Source organism: Styela clava, chromosome 10 (assembly GCF_964204865.1).
Source record: "Styela clava chromosome 10, kaStyClav1.hap1.2, whole genome shotgun sequence".
Lineage (NCBI taxonomy): Eukaryota > Metazoa > Chordata > Ascidiacea > Stolidobranchia > Styelidae > Styela > Styela clava.
In genome coordinates this window covers 8,472,720-8,489,834 of record NC_135259.1, presented here as the reverse complement: position 1 = coordinate 8,489,834, position 17,115 = coordinate 8,472,720, and the positions used below count along the sequence as shown (strand labels likewise).

General features: G+C 34.7%; 2 protein-coding genes across 2 annotated transcripts; both read right to left on the bottom strand.

Annotated features, from left to right (window-relative positions):
• Positions 1 to 1,212: 1,212 nt before the first annotated feature.
• On the bottom strand, positions 1,213 to 5,267 carry LOC120337918 (transcription factor BTF3 homolog 4-like). Its single transcript, XM_039405824.2, has 6 exons — positions 5,108 to 5,267; positions 4,363 to 4,476; positions 3,579 to 3,687; positions 2,878 to 2,915; positions 2,456 to 2,558; positions 1,213 to 2,257 (listed from the first exon to the last, which is right to left on the bottom strand). The coding sequence occupies exons 1-6, from the start codon at positions 5,159 to 5,161 to the stop codon at positions 2,211 to 2,213; spliced, it is 465 nt and encodes a 154-aa protein (XP_039261758.1). The 5' UTR covers positions 5,162 to 5,267; the 3' UTR covers positions 1,213 to 2,210.
• A 1,393-nt stretch (positions 5,268 to 6,660) lies between these two features.
• On the bottom strand, positions 6,661 to 13,378 carry LOC120337794 (uncharacterized). The gene is made up of 5 exons (XM_039405682.2): positions 12,718 to 13,378; positions 9,043 to 9,250; positions 8,507 to 8,636; positions 8,273 to 8,409; positions 6,661 to 7,592 (listed from the first exon to the last, which is right to left on the bottom strand). Exons 1-5 carry the CDS (start codon positions 13,260 to 13,262, stop codon positions 7,557 to 7,559), a joined length of 1,056 nt encoding a protein of 351 aa, XP_039261616.2. The 5' UTR covers positions 13,263 to 13,378; the 3' UTR covers positions 6,661 to 7,556.
• Positions 13,379 to 17,115: the final 3,737 nt, after the last annotated feature.

The following is a 17,115-nucleotide window of genomic DNA, read 5'->3' as shown; positions in this document are numbered from 1 at the left end:
TACCAACAAGACCGTAAGTGAAATATGTGGAAAAGAAAGCTGTACTTCTTGCCACCATGGCAGCAACAAAGATCAAATCTCCTCATACTTTACCCGTCGTCACTCATATTTTCTATGTATAAAACCTCCAAGCATTTTCTGCTTTATCAAGGTAACCGGACTCCCCACTATTTTTCTACAATTGGTTCATTGTTGCAGCTAAATTAATGTATGACATGAAACGTGTGCTCTGAGCTGTAGATGTATTCTTCATTCGATTTAGCAAATCGCTTTATAGGCCTGAACATCGGGAATGGGATCTAGTCCTGCGATAGGCCACGGAATCTAGCGTCTTATCTTCCGAACCGATGACATCATAATAAAAACTTAGTGCACACGTTTTCTATTGTGTTGCAACAATACGCGCCCATCAACGTAAGTCATATCTACTTGTAAGGACCGAAGTGCACAAGGTAGAGAACGTTGAGTATTTTTAAAGCCGCGTTTCGTTTCCTTATCCCTCAGACAAGTCAGGCGATAGCCGCCCAAGTGATAAGCTGGTTATTTCGTTCACCGGCTAAACCGTAAGCGTATCAGTCAGAAAGTTTACATTGTCATAATTTTGTGATATTTTTGTAGCTCAGTTGGGCCCATCTTACGATCTTTCAGCACATGAACTAGTCGCAGTTTCGTAATACAAAGCACGTAAGACCCCACAAAAATTCGATCAATAAGTGTTCCGCCCAATGGCATAATGAAACGTAAAATAATATGTATTACAACAGAAATATGGACATTAAAGAAGGTCCGTGAGGAACCGTGATACATGCTTCCCGAATTTAGACGAAGCTGATCTTCCAATGACAGCATTGGCCTGTATTTTGTAGATCTATCGAAATCAACCTTCTCTGTCCTGGACGAGCGTAACTCTAGGAGACCTCTAAAATAACGTCACCTCCTCTAATGGATAATGTACAAATTGACGACTACCTTTGCATTTGACCGAGAGATTTACCGTACTACCCCTGCTTGTATCCCACTACCCCTGCCTGGAAGGAATCACAATTAGCAACTTGTACATGCTGATAATGTAATTTGATGAAATGGGGCCTTGATTACCGTGACATTCTGGTCCTATACATTCATATAAGCCACAGACAAGTAGATATTTGTAAATGACTTGGAACTTAATATTCATTCCAGAATCCTCAGCAAATGAATTGATACTTGCAATCTTTATACACAACCAGTTTATTTCAAAATTATGAGGACATTGATATCAGAGTGTATTCTTCACACCAGTAGAAATGATATCACGATTCTAGAAAACATTGAAAAATACTTTCAACAAGATCCTCCAAGGTGGCACTTGAAACGAAACTCCTTGTTAAGCACACACATAGCAGCATACTTTATAACAAAAAACCATCCAGGAGTTCCACTTATATGTATAACACATTCATAATGCAATGTAACAATAATTGAAATATTCAAAGTGTGGCCTTTATTTACAAATTTACTCTTAATAACTTAGTATTATTCAACCTTCTTTATGTCAAACGATGGTTTGTTGGGTATATTCATCCAATGTTTTATTATAATATTCAATCAGTGAAATGACTTTTTGGTGAGTCATGATTGCGTTATATTCACACTAACTAGTAAATCTTTAAGAATAATATTTTAACAATGCCACCTACAATCCAGAAATCAAAAAGAAATTCGAAAGTTAGGGACTACTGCAACCTAGACTTCACTAAGTGAATAGAATGTGACATGCGAATATGATAGCATGAGCACAAGTGTTTGCATCAAACTGACAGAGGAAGAGAGAAACTATTAGAGGACATGAATAAAAAACGTCCAAATCATATTGAAAAGTACAAAGTTGTGCTCTTAAAGAGCGCAAAACTACTGTCTGGAAAACAACTCAACAGAAATTTAGTTTAGATTCACTGAAATCACAGGGCAAAGTCTGAACATTTGCGGAATAAAATTAGGAAATACACATTATTTGTCATGAAGTAAGAAAATCCATTAATTCACAAATAATATCATACTTTGGCTCGCATTTCACAGTCCTCGTTCTTTTACAAATAGGAGAAAAACAAAAGAAAAATGTGTTATTTGAACGATACCAGCTGTATGATATGCAGGCCTGCTGACTAGACTTAATTGCCAAGGACCGAAAGTTTGTTTCGTTGTTGCCGTGTTTCAAGTAATATAAAAATTTAAACTCCTTCATCCTTTGACGCTTCGTCAAAATTTTCGGTAAGATCTGAAAAAAGATGAAATTTTGAATGAGCAATGGAAACTTCAACTTGAAGGTTTGAAGGACCTATAAGGAAAGAGTCTGATGGATTAAATAAATATACAAAAAAAGATTCAAAACTGTATACAAACGGAAATGGATGATATCACATTGAAGGGTTGCTTATGACTGCTTAGTCATATTTTTTAATGGAATAATTCATACCTGGAACGTCTTCCTCATCAATCTCTTCCGGGACAGCAGGCATACCCGTACCGTCCTGTTTTATAGGAGCGTTCTTTTTCAATGCATTCATACTTTCAGATCCCTGTGAGATAATTGGCAGCATTAAAGTTTGTATCATATTATATTTCATACTTAATAAAAAGCATTAATCTTAGAACAGACAAAAGATCTGTATTTTTTGAGGCATAATAAAAAATTACCACAGCAAAGGTATGAAAAAATAAATTATTAGAAAATTTACACACAACACAGTATCGTTAATGAAAAGCTAAATCTCTATACCTTAAATGAATGAAATTTGGTATTCAACATTTTCAGGAAAAAATGATTCTGAAATTTCAAATTGCTAATGTACTATTTGTGAGCACTTATTATATATAAAAATGAATAAAACAACATACCAGTTGGTTTAAAATTGTTGGTATCATCTCAGATAGTTCTATAATAAGAAAACGAAAAATTTATTAATTATACTTATAATTATCTGCATGGGAATCTAAAGAGCAATATCAGCAAGGCCACCTCATGCACATAATATTTATAGCATATATAAAATTAATTTTTATATAAAAATAGTTGATCAGTAGAAAGATCTAGATAGAAAACCGCTTATCTGTGATAAGAAAAGTAATCCCCTAGGCATCTCGTGCAATGTATGCCTCATACAATAATTAGGTAATGTACTTTCGCGTTACTTGCTAATGTTCAATTATAAAGTTCACTGAAGAGTTTGAGGGTCAGTTCAATATGCTTTTGACAGACAACAGGGTGAGGGATTTACAGTTACTTCTCGCTAACTCGATTGGGAAGCATTGCACAATTTTAATATGCCTGCATTGAACACTATTTGGTTACTAAGAGTTATAATTTAAATACAAAACGCCATTTTCTAGATGCACTGGCTGATAACTTTATTTTTATTATTATGACATTATCGATATGCAGTATACAGAGTCACAAAGTAGCCTATAACTTTTTCATGAAAAAAAATTCACATAACAAATGGAACGCCACATCCCTCTTTAAAATATCTAGGAATTGTAGTGTAATTTGAAACACTGCTTCCAAAGACAACATTATAAAGCAAACAAACATGTCTCACTTTTGTTCTCTCCATGTCCAGTGATGGCAAACATATTTGATGATGGTGCTGCTTGTACTTTTGGATTGTTGAAATGCAAAACCGTCCCATCATCCTTAATCATGTTGACCTGTTAATTAATGAAACACACATGAATATTATCTTGTGTTTTTCTATTTTCAATTCATGATAAACAATCAATAACCTAAATAATATTCCGGTTTTACAACTTATCAAACAGAAGAAAACAACAAAACAGAATTTACATATTTCATCCCGTGGGTAGGAAAGTCGATGAGACTGCTTAATCATATGGCAAACCATGCACCTCGTCCGGCTACCAGTCAATGTCTGTTATGGGATTAGTTAGCCAGTTATTTGTTTTTGTAAGCATGGACTTGATGGTGGAGGTAGCCGTAACCAACCAGTGATTCTGTCACCTTACGTGAACCACCCTACGGCGGCGATGAGTCCAGCAATCCTCTCACACATAACTATTCCCGCATGATATTCAAACCTGGGAACCCACGCAGGATAATCAGAGGTGCGGTGGCGAGCGTATTTCTTACACTTAGCATGATGTGCCAGACCGCCGAGCCAAAATCGTGTAACTATTTTGCTTTGCTGTGTTTGAAGCTAGTTGTGTATTTTGCACTATTCTCAGTAAGTAGTAAGTCTGGTTTTACACTTGTTTTCCGTGTTTTGCACAGTTTAGTACTGAGACTGAAATTTTCCAAACATCATATTACACATTTTCTAATTACAAATCTCGAGAAATTTTGGAGCCATATAGTGATGAACATACTTCTTCAATGCCTGGGATACTGTTTACTGACAATTTTTTCAGTGTTGCTTGTAATTTTTTATCATCTGCTGTTGCAGTTTTATGAATAACTTTTCGTTTCCTCCTTGCCGAACCCTGAAAAAGAATGTGATAAAATAAATTGAGGTAACAACGAATTATCGTCAATAGGCCACTATAAAGGATAGTACGAGTATATTTTGAAAAGGGGGGAATAATTAATTCTATTTAGAATAACAATTTATTAGAGGCTGTTGTTTAGTCAACAGATTTTGAGATTCCATAGATTATTAAAAAACGATGGATGTAGAATTCTGGTTTCAAGAATCATACGCCTCAAAACAATCTCATAAGTCTATACATGCCAGTGCCTGAGTCTGTGAGTGCAGCAATATATCTCACTTTCTTATTTTCCGTATAATACTCACGAATATGAGTAGGATATACAGATATACCTTGTGGGAAAACAAAAATGAGCCAAATGGAAAACCTGAAAAATGTATTTTCGAGACATGTAATACTGTAATAGGGCAGCAAAAACTGAGAAAGTAGGCCTAAAGAAGTAGCAGCAGCTGGAACTGAGAAACTGTTTGCTGTTGCAGTCCACTACTGTCCGACTATATGCTATAGTCTACCAGTATACTGTTACCACCCAATCCTGTAATTGTTTGATTAGTGTGATTAAATCACATTAATATAATCTAGCTCATTTCAGGTTAGAACAGCTGAGCGGACAGCTGAAACTCACCTTTCCGCCAATTCTGACGTCTTTTTGAAGTTGGGCCAGTCGTTCAGGATTCATTTTAATTTATATTTATTTAAATTGATGGATAAAAATTACTAAACAAAGAAGGATTTATTTTAAAAAGCAACTCGGACACCTGATCGAAGAACAAAGTTGGCAAATACAAAAATATAACTACACAAGAAAAGCATAAAAACTGCGAAAGGGGCCATGCTGCTAACTGAAAATCACGTTGAGTTTTTTGACCACTGGGAGCATACTTGAGTCGAAATTTTGTGATGCCTTACCAAACAAAATTAGCCCTCGATGAAATTAATGCTATAACAATTATAATAAAATTATTCAAGCATTAAAAATAAAATATGTTTTTTTGTTTGTTTGTGAGAGATTGTTCCCGTATATAGAGTGACATTCTACCAACCAAAGCTGCAGCTGTTTTCGTTATAGCCATTACTTGGAAACAGCATATAAGCGTTGCCAGAAGAGGGAGATCATAACATCTAAATTTGAAAATAAACCAAAATGCAAGTGAAATATATAAAATTAAGTATTAAAACATGTCAATAGAAACAGAGAGTAGTGAATGGATGTACAAAATATACGATTTTTTATTACATTTTACATGCTGTATATGATGTCGATTTATGTTGAATGAACAAATCTTTCTGGTCTGCCATATAAATAGCACAGATTCAGATTCAAAATTTATTTTCATCATGTAAGAGTCATAATAATATCAATAAAGATATTCCTATTTTTTTCTCCCTATTTTTTATTCTACGCATTCCGTGATATAACACGTAGAGAAGACTCGAGCTTTCATAATTTGTACAACATTCGAACATCCTGGCAATCCGATGAATTCCATAATATTATAACCATGCTTCGATATAGTAGAATTCATATTTTGCTGCAGTATCCTATATACTAGGATCAATCAACTGTACTAGATTCTGTGATTATGCAATGTAGTTTTATTTCAGCTGGATTTACCTTTTCAAAATCGTTGGCAATTACTAATACAGTAGTCAATAATCCGATTCCTGGGCCTCAGTTAACTCTTTTATCACTAACCATAGCTTTTGTCCCTTCATATTAAAAACCCAGAAGACCTTTGTATTTTCCTTCATACATAACCCAGCCGTATTGGGAATTCCTGCCGCTCGTTAATCGTTATATTACCGATGAGTGTTTGAATGAGTAGAGTATTATATACTGCAAAGATGATTATCCCATGCTGAGATTGCACCTTTGTGGAACAAAAGAAAAACTTCTCTGAAAATACTCATATTGTGATGTGTAAAAGCGGGTGCGATTTTAACAACCATGCCATTTGCTCGCAGAAATCAAAGGTCATCGAGATGCTTAGAATTAACAAACTATTTAATGAGAAAACATGAATAGCACGCCCTGTGAATATCCGGTGCGATTTGTAATCCCATAGTATGTTGCATAAATAAAAATGTAATAATCTCGAATGTTTTACAAAATTGTCACATTTTAAATGATTTTCATTATGCAAAATCATGGACACCAACTGCAAAAGGTTGAAAATTTATTACATTCACTTAATCACGGGTGGGATAGGTAGGCTGTATCTAAAATAAATGATATATACTCTAACACGAAATAATTCAAATCAATTTCTGCTCATGAATGGACTCATTCACAGCTTATATATCAAGTTTATAAAGAAATCCAGCTTACTAAGTGTAATTATTTCAAATATTTTGGAAATGAGTCCAGAGGTAAATTTTTGCAAAATTTAACTAACTTTAAACATAAATGGCTGCGAACCAAGCGATGTTAACCCCCATTGTAGAAGAAAGTTATCAGCCCAACAGAGCGGATCTCCATTCTATTTGAACAATTTCTATTTTTGCACTGAAATATTGAAATTCACGCAATAATGCCTAGTTAATCATGTTTGAACCTCTTTAAAATCAACTCTTTACGTTTATTTGCAATTTTCCAGTATGTTGTATAATTGGTAGCATATCTTCAAAAAAATTCAATAAAGAATGTAGTCATAATACAAAAAGTGAAGCGCATATTTTCATAAATACGATTATAATGACACGGAACAGCACTTTGTTTAAAATATTGAATATATAACAAAAAATAAAAAGCCAATTTAACATAATGTTTCCGTAGTATGCAAATGTTTTAATTTTAACCAGATGAATTTTTTAGCAAGAACAACGGCTGTTTTATTGTAGCAAGCGCTCACGGCGTCTTACGAAACGCTCGTTTGTTTAATGCAGCGTTTTTGTGGTATGAAGTATATATGATTCAGCTTCTTTCACTTCTTTTAGTCGGGTCCTGCCCGATTTCGTTCTTTTTCCGCACATTGCAGTCTTCGACCAAGGACCATTAGTCTACATTCATCGGCTTTTCTTCAATGCTATATTCTCTTCCGATAAGCTGTTTATAATTTACTTGCTGCTCAGTATTATTTGTCGCACCGAGGATCTCGCTTGCATTCAGCCTGTGAATAGGAACAGTAAGAAATCGAATATTATAATAAACGTAAATACGTAAAACCCCAAATATGTTTATTAAAGAGTATTCAACATATTTCACACGATTAAGTATAAAGCAAAATAAATCAATAATTGTGCTAAAAATGCTCATACATAAAATATCAATTCCAAGCAATTTTATCGATACAATCAAAAATCAAGCAAATAATGCGAGTGCGCAATTAGAAGTTGTTCTTGTAACAATCGTAATGCGAACCTCTTAGAGAGAGAGAGAAAATAAGGGGGAGATGGCCTGAAAATAAATTAATTTGCTGTTGCATGTAAGACAATTATCAAGTTGAACTTTTCACATTTACCTAAATTCATATAATATAAAATATCTATAATGATTTAGCAACAAGTAAATAACAAAACATTAGTGACATTTCCAACATGTTAAATGATTAACGACGAAAGTTTAAGCGCCAAGCTTTGATGTTGGTTACGACGAGATCGTGCCCTCAGGATACCAAACGCGGATTTTGGAAACATTCAAAAGACAAACAAACACGTTGTATTAATTTTAAAGTTATAGCTACAAAATTCGAGCAAGGCTTTTCCAAAAACATGTTAGCTAAACTTTAGGTATACTCGGGATACATTGTATACTTATTTTATTTATGTCAACAAGCTTGCCAATACGTACCATTCTATTTCCCATCCACAATTGGTCACTTCCTGGCTTATGCCAGCATCGGCATATGATGCAGCTTCTGGAATGATCAGGAACCCATTCTTGTCTCATTGGAATAATATCGAGAATGGTTGTATAGCAGTTGGGCCCTGTAATGCAATTACATTTAAATAATAATCCTTGCTACAATGTATAATACGATCAACATTGAACGAGGTAACAATTTAATATTACAATGTTAATTACCGTTTGGGCAAACGTGGCAACATTGACCTTCTACGATTGAAGCATCCACGCATGGAGGTGGTGTGCAATCCGCCACACTACAGTACATTCGACCATCATCTCCACATTGACAAGTTTCACAAGCTGTCAACTGTTTTCAGAAATTGAAAATAGGATTAAATTTGCTATACTTTTCATTGCAGCGCAAAAACGCATTGGCAGATCATTTGTTATCGAGATGTAAAGAAGTAACTTGGATTTCAGCGCTAAGTTTCTCTACGATCGAAAAATTTTGGTGGTACCCATAGAATGTAATAAAGTGGGTAGAAAGCGTGCACATATCTACTTCGTACTTGAAAATGTTTTTTCTTGGCGCCAAAGCTTTGAAGATTCAGGTTGTTTAAAGTTTCTACGACAAATACAATTGTTTGTTGTTTGATGCTCGACTAATGCGCATCACACGGTCAACAACAGGTCCTTTCAACACTTTTAAGACTTCGAATATTTTGTGACTATCATTAAGCTAATTAATGAATAATACTATATACATACACCACCTGTATCGACTCGCCAGATGAAAAAGTCCTGTTACGAAATGTGCAGCCTTCTCTGAGACAAATGGGACAACATTCATCCGGTCTTTGTATCAATTCAAAACATCCGCTCGGAAGTGGTTGACACTCAGTTCTATTACATTGCGGACCGAATCTGCTACATCTACATGTTGTGCATGGATCAGCCGAAAGCTTGAACAATTCTCCTGATCTGCAATTTAAAAATGCTTATATTTAACGTAATAAAATTTTGAAAATAGGGTGGGAGTTTTTGTCAATTTATTTAGACTTTCCACGTGTATTGTTTGAGCTAACTTGTTACCCTTCAAGTCCTGAATTTCACACGGACTGAACAATATCATATATGCCACTCCATCGAGGCTGTATTGTGAAATGGATGTGTTCAATAAATTATTTGCATTGTTGTAATGATTTTGTTGAGTAAATTCCTTCTCTGCTTTCTCACACCTTTATGTTTACATATACTATATGATAAAATACTCCATTGCTGTAGTTTATAGTGTGCAGTGTATGTTTCTATCTTGCTTCCGTTTTTAGATAACTTTATATTTTACTTTATTGTATCAACAAACAAAATTTTTGTTATAGTATGTGAATAATTATATGCGTGAAATAGGATGAAAATTTCAACTTATGAACCATTCAAAGCATTCCATGAAATATATGTCAATCATCAATTTTCATTCCGCAGACATGACACGTTGATGCCCCAAGGCTGAGGTCGTGTCCAAACGTTAATAGAGTGTGAAAACACTTCCGAACGTTCTCTGATAATCTTCACTTCTATCAATAACTATGGTCTTCGATGATGTAATGAATCTGCTGTACCAAAGTTCAGATGAAATCGTTCGTTTTTTTTTTATTAAAATTATTTGATTTTTTAGTCAGTTGCAGTGAAGACCTACAGCTTATTCGCTTTATATAATTCGATTGGCCGTTATGGGGATACTTTATAGCAGTGATTCCTATATGTTTGATGTTTCGCACTCTACCTTCTCTCCAACATATCAAAATTTGGAAATGCAAAAATTGAAATAACCACAGTTCTCGATTTCATGTCACATCCACATTCCACAGTTCTCAATTTCATCCTAATGGTTCGGGATTCCAATGTAACTAAGAAATGTGTTTAGTGACCGTACAAAATAGTACAGTGCAGGACTTACAGTGCAGCAAGTTCCGAAATACAAAAAAAGATATCAATAGATTCGCAATAAACTTACATTAAACGTCTAACACATGTCGATATTAAAAAATTTAGTCGGCAATTATTAATTTTGTTCCGACTGTAAACTTAATACAAAAATAATTTATGAAGCACAAATCACATGGTGACGCACAGAGTCAGGGTCATGGAAGCAGGGCGTTTGCGAATGTACATAATTAAAATCATGTCAGATAATAATGATTTACTTATTTCGGAATTTGTTTGAAATGTCGGGCTATAGAAGAGGTTAAAACAATAATATTTTTTGTATTAACGGTTAAAACAATGATTTATGAAATAGATATGGACATTATCAAGCAAAAATTTGATCGTAACGGGCGCACCACACCGTTCCCAAACTAGGCCATTCAGTCACTTGTCATACTCCACTAATTACATTAGTTCAATTCATAATTTTTTAAAAATTTTTTCGTATGGCGTTGCACCAAGTACCCAGCGCTCTAACGCCCAATGTAAAATATTTAAAGATATGAACCGTGACAATTTATCAGCTAAAATGATCTGTGTATCTGTAAATCATTCAGCATTAATAACGTAGCCTAAATCATACCGCCATTTTGTCTCATTACCTGAAATTAAAATATTTCGTTGTTGTTATATATATATATTATTTGCATCCTGCGCAGCCATTGAACATTAATATTCAGTTATGGAATAGCACAAAATGTTAACGTTCACATCAATAATGTTAACATTTTCCTAATGGATTTTTTTATTTCAGTCTTAAATATCAAAGACAAGTTTAATTTTATCGTCTGCCACTTTTGGCTTGTGTCCAGTCAGTTCATGTTTTGAGACAAAGTTAAATATATACAGTTGGCATAATAAAACGGGATAATTTATATATAATATTACACGCCTTACGTTAAAAACAGGTCAATTTTTAAGCAGCCGCTGCAAGAAAGAAGCTAGTATATTTTGGAAAAATCTTTTCGGTCCGGCGTCGCTTAGCCAATGTATTACATTACACCTTGGGTGAGCATAATATTCTAATTCTGGAATAATGTCTGACTTGGCTATTTGATACAATTGTTCCCAACCTTCCAGCGCTCGTGCACCTTCCCGGAGGCTTGTAGCCCTCGTGCCTCCCTTTTTATCATTCCAGTGGTATTTATAGTTTTATTTTATTTGTTAGGTTCCAAATCCCATTATGTTCAAACAATTCATGCTCAACAAAGGGAAAACATCCTGTGAAATCCTTATCAAGCAATTAAACTAGGAAGAACGGGGAAGTTTTCTGGTGAAACGAAAAGTAAAATCAGTTCTGCGCCTAGCATTGTGTTCCCCTTCAACTGATCCGCGTATGTGTTTGGGAACCGCTGTATAATTAAAATAAATTCTGTAAATATCGCATAAACAATTACGCAGTTAAATATTATGTTTGTTGATATATCACCGAAATATGTGATATGTGTACATAACACAGGATTTGCATGACGTGAAAACTAGACATACGAAAGGTAAACGATTCCTAGGATATGGCTTCCACGAATCAATGTTTTTCGTATATTATTATTCATGCATTGCCTATATCAAAACAAAGAATTTTTGTAAATAGAGTGTCGTTACAATGGTTAAACGACAAAACTTGCATTGCATGATATAAAATTACATGGGGGGTTTTACAATTTGATTTGAACTCGACTGAGAGTAACGGTGAAAGAACACAATGTACGTCAATTATATAATTTTATATTTTTGGACGGCGTTGACATTTTCCGTTCCACCAACTCAGACCTGTTTATTTTACTTCAGAACAGAAATACACAGACTTAAATCTGTCCGTTTATTTCATTTGGGTTATAGAGCATGATTATATTTTGAATATTTTTAGGGGAAATATGCTTTTATGTTTTTTAATAGTTCTGCTCGCGAAACTTCTGGTCATAATTTATATTGGTTTTTATAAAATTTGTTTTCAATGTTGCCATCATAAATTAGAACTCTGTATTAAAACCTCATATATATATAACATGCGGAGAAATATACTTGTTTTTAACATGGAACTTGTTTTCTTATATATTATGTAATCGCCTTATTTTGTCCTAAACAACATTGGCCGCATCTACATGTTGTAAAAGATATAGGTGTTGATTTGAAACCAAGATTTGATATTATTATTTGACGTTCCAGGCGACGCAACGGATGCGTGCATGATTTAAAACACGAGCTAAAAGAATAGTGAGTTAGGGTTACGAAGGCAATCCAAAGAATAACGTTTAATCAACAGGTACACCAAACATCGTTTTATGAGAGTAAAATCAAAAAAGAAGCGTCATCATACAATATATCGGGGTGCTAATGGGCTCGACACTTTCACTCATAGACTTGGGACGATAATCGATAATAACACTCCAAAAACAATACATAATACGTAACTCATGATTACACATGTGCGGAATAAAAGTTTGTTCCATATCTGTACCCACCTGTATCCTCGACCGCCATCTCTACAATGGATTTTTCCGCTTACTGTCGTCGAATTATTGATTCCATTTTCATGAGTTTCAACTTCTCCAGTTGAGTAGTATTCGTGAATATTGTACGTCACAGTGGTTGCCTTTGAACTAGGTTCTTTTTCTATTTCAACATCTTCTTGGATGCTTGTAGATTCTTCATGATATTCTATTGGAATTGTTATTTCTGGGACAACAACATCCTCAGAAATATCGTCATAGTTTTCGTAATACTCCTCGCTGTATTCCGTAATATAATCATACTCCAGGGGCCCTGGACGAACTCCTATGTATTTTTCCAAGTGGTGGCGAGGCGTTAATGATATTCCTGGACCAGGTATTCTGGGGTTCACAAGATTGGGTATCACGACGCCCGCTCCATAGTTTAAATATCGAGGATCTGCTCCTCCAGCGGGATGATATCCGTTGGTATAATTTCTCATTGGCCCACAAGACACAGAAACGATTTGTACGAAACAAAGTGCTGAGAGAATTTTCCTCCAGTAACATATCGTCATTTTCAAATTGAATTTATAATAAAAATGACAAAAACATCCAGTTCAGTTGATAACTCGTAAGTACCATTACATTGGCTTTACTTATATTTGTACAGATGTATACCCCTACGATCTATATGTACGAATATATTATATAAATCTGTGACTAGTATATAGGATTGGAAGGAAGTGAATTTTTTTTTTTTTTCAAAAAAAAAAAAAAAAACACGCATCTGCAACAAAGGATTTTCTGATCTTTTCAATGTTGTCTGCTTGATAAAAATCACATCTTATTGTTTGTTATTTTTGCAAAACTCTCGACACCTCAAACTTCCGCGATGATAATCGCCACTACGTTAACGTATACATTTAAATACCACCCCCGTCGACTGATCTTCCATTAGCTTGTGCTATTTTTGAAGGTGAACTATTTGTGGGTTTCAGCAAATGCTTTCATATGCAAATTCCCATTCTATTACCTAATATAGTATGTCAGCTAAGCTGCAACAAATAATTTTTTCAACAAATCCGTTTAGCTGTTTGGTTCTTGCAGTCTTTGCATACGGATCCACTAATACAGAGGTAGAGAAAAGGAACAGTAGTTATGCACATGCTTCTTCAGTCAACCATATATATCTAATTTTTTTTAAAAGTTGAAAATTCATTGCATTTTATAGCCGAATTCGTTGTTTTACATTTCACACAACGCTTATTCATGCCTCTCGCTTTGAACATATATATCAAATTTATTAATAAACAACCTTTAGACTAAACCTGAAAACTTTTGCGATACGACTAATAAATTGTCTATCCTGAAACAAATTATCTTTTTTGTGAAAATATGTCATTTTAGATTTTCGAAATTTAAGAGAATACACCAGTTTGCGTCTAATACGAGATACATCAATTCAAAATTTATCATCGATCGCAGGAGCAGAAATTTTGACCCGGGGCAAACTGACTCTATCGGTTTATTCAGCGAAAAACAGACAAGATTATGGTAAATATAAACATCCTTTTTGCGATTAAGCTTATGAAGTCGAAACAATGAAAATCTTTTCTCTTACAGGATTACGTTATGCTCTAAGCCAGTCTTGCATAATGCGATACTACCTGATATAGGTTAGATAATTTCATTGCTGCAAACATAGCTTACCAATGAAAGATTCAAGGCGAGATATTGGTTTTATAAATGTATCGTGTCTTTTGAAATAATAAACTTTGGGTTGTGACTTTTTAACTGCAAAATATCATCAATTTTCGGTATCTGAAACCATGATAGAAATCTTGTTCTAAAGGGCATGGAATTAAAAGAGAAAACTAACATCAAAGTATGTGATCATGTACGTAAATCGGCTTCGTTATTGATGACGTAATGCGGACGTTGACCCAAAGAATCATTTAGAAGTAAAATTGTAGATCTTAGTAAAATCATAAAGAGTTATAAAGTTTGATTTTAACTAACTGCTGGAAAATAGGTATTCGTACAGTTTTGTTGAGGGAAAATTTGTGTTTTGTCTGTTTTGTAGTCTCAAAATTTTAGACTTTTAACCCAGTCGTATAGGGCTAGGCTATATATTTAGGATTTTTGGACGCGAAATGGGCACATGGATTGTTGGGAAAAACGCTATGCTCCGCAGCTAATTTACCAATCGATTGTAAATTTTTTGGCACTTGAAGGTGGAAGAAGTCGTTAAAAAAATATTCTCCAAGTCTTATGCCAATCGAAACCAAAAATTCCAATCATTCACCAAACATTTTGCTGTGTTATTACAGTGTCATAATTTTTCATTCCGTATAATACTAGACTACCTCCGAATTGCTTGTCTGTCGAAGTTTTCATCAAACTCGAGGCAGTCAAAATTTACCGTATACCAATGCGCGACCTACATTTGCCCATATTTGAGTATTGCTTTATTGTAATAGTTTTTATAAATACAGTGCTGTTTTTGTCCTCCGGCGTGAGGGGGACATGGTTACTGGTAAATGTAATGTGATAATAAAAGTATTCAAATTCGTAAAATATGGTGTTAATGAAATATCATATGATTATAGCATCGCGACAATCTTTGTAAAACATACAATATTTCAATCCGTAATTTTTAATATCGGTATTTTCAATTCTGGACATGGGTTCTGCAAATTTTTCCCACATTCCAAATGGAAATGGGTGGGTACACCCGATAATATTAACAGATGTCCTCGAATTATGTATGTGTATTGAGCGTAAAGAAATGAATCAATACTGAAATATACCAAATAATCCTACAAATAATCTTTAATGTTAATAAATTTAATATATATATTCTATTTCCGGTATTTTTATATCCGATAAAATGTTATGCTACTTATCTTTTTTCTCAGTTTTCCAACATTAAAAGCATATCTACCACATTTAAAACACACATTGCGGTCGCACAAGTTTGATGCCCTTATAATAAACGAGTGGTTGACAATCCGCCTGTTTTGTTAACTACGTCAATGACACCAGTTACGGTAGCAATGAGATAAGAGGTCAGTAAAAGATCGCGTCCCAGGTCCCACGAAGCCAAACGATACATTTGTCACTTTCGTTGTTGGACATTCTTACCTCTATCTTACTGATAGGCTGTCATTGTCGGGGGGTCAATGCCTGACGTACAAGACCAAGAGACCCAAGAAGGATTCAATTGGCTCAAGAAATTATATGAAAAAAAAAAACAATATTGAAAGAGTATTGAATAAAGTAATTGCAACTTAACATTTGACACACAATGGTAAATGGTTATTGCCTTTCATTGCCTGAACAACAAAACGCCGGGGGGAAACATGCGGTCCCGCAGCCCGAAGTGATTTATGTAAATGATGAGAAAATCTGATTTGGCAAATTATTGTCATCAAATTAGAAGTTTAGTAAATTTCTGTATAAACGGCGCTGAATATATCATAGCTGAATCATGTTTATTTCCACACTGAACAAACTGGCGTTTGTATATATAATAATTTTATGAAAGCTTTTGTTTAACTTCTCGAGTCCGACGGCTGAGATCTAGTGAGGGTGCTACAGCTACTGTCCATAATTGTTTCTGCCTTTCGCTTTTGGTCGTGTAATGTTCACTCTGAACACTTGGTTGAGAAAGAGTTATTTCATATACAACTGCACCACCGATTTCTATACGGCCGTAATGATTTCGACTAAACTTTGCACGACCGTTGTCATCTCGGTCGTATTCGACACCAGTCGTTGCTAAACTATACATAAACTGGTGTGCCATTAAAAAAAAGACTCAAGTGCGCTGCGAGAGTTTTTTTCTCATATATAATTTAGGTTATTTTACCTAATTTCAACATTTGGTTCGTCAATAAGTCACAAAAATCCCCGAGGTTTAAATAATGATAATATTGTTCACTTCATGTCAGAAAGCGTCTTATATATACAAGCAGAGACAAATTGGTCAGTGAGCAGACAAAATTACAACTGTTTTCTAGTTTTTAATTTGGTTTCTGATCACTCTTATCTAGGGTTGCCAACTTCGTGTTAAGCTATTCCGGGACACCTTAATGCGGGATCGTTCAACCCGTGCGCCACATGTGGCCCGCCTAAGGTTTCCGAGTGGCCCGCGCGGTAATATTTGAATCCCGATGTATTTCACAAATCTGAGTCACTGATGAAACCTCTACAAAAAATAATTACTTGTCGTTCAAACTCGCGAGAAGCACCACCCAGCTATCGAAAGCTTTTTTAAGTCACTTTGCGGGCGTTATTGCTGAAGAGAGATATTTCAATTAATTTTTATCGTCTGTCATAAATGCAGTGCCATACTTCACATTGAAAAACTAAGCGCGATAAAAACACAAAAGTGCGAGTGATGATCGCGCAGCGTTATTTTCACAA

Bases quoted from the DNA above. Each gene is read 5' to 3' on its own strand.
- LOC120337918 (XM_039405824.2), bottom strand. From the start codon at position 5,161: ATGAATCCTGAACGACTGGCCCAACTTCAAAAAGACGTCAGAATTGGC. The intron at 2,916-3,578 runs GTGAGACATGTT...TTCTTATTATAG, and splicing joins TGGACATGGAGAGAACAAAA to AACTATCTGAGATGATACCA. The intron at 2,559-2,877 runs GTATGTTGTTTT...ATTATCTCACAG, and splicing joins CAACAATTTTAAACCAACTG to GGATCTGAAAGTATGAATGC.
- LOC120337794 (XM_039405682.2), bottom strand. From the start codon at position 13,262: ATGACGATATGTTACTGGAGGAAAATTCTCTCAGCACTTTGTTTCGTA. The intron at 8,637-9,042 runs GTGGTGTATGTA...TTCTGAAAACAG, and splicing joins CATCTGGCGAGTCGATACAG to TTGACAGCTTGTGAAACTTG. The intron at 7,593-8,272 runs GTACGTATTGGC...TCCTATTCACAG, and splicing joins TGTGGATGGGAAATAGAATG to GCTGAATGCAAGCGAGATCC.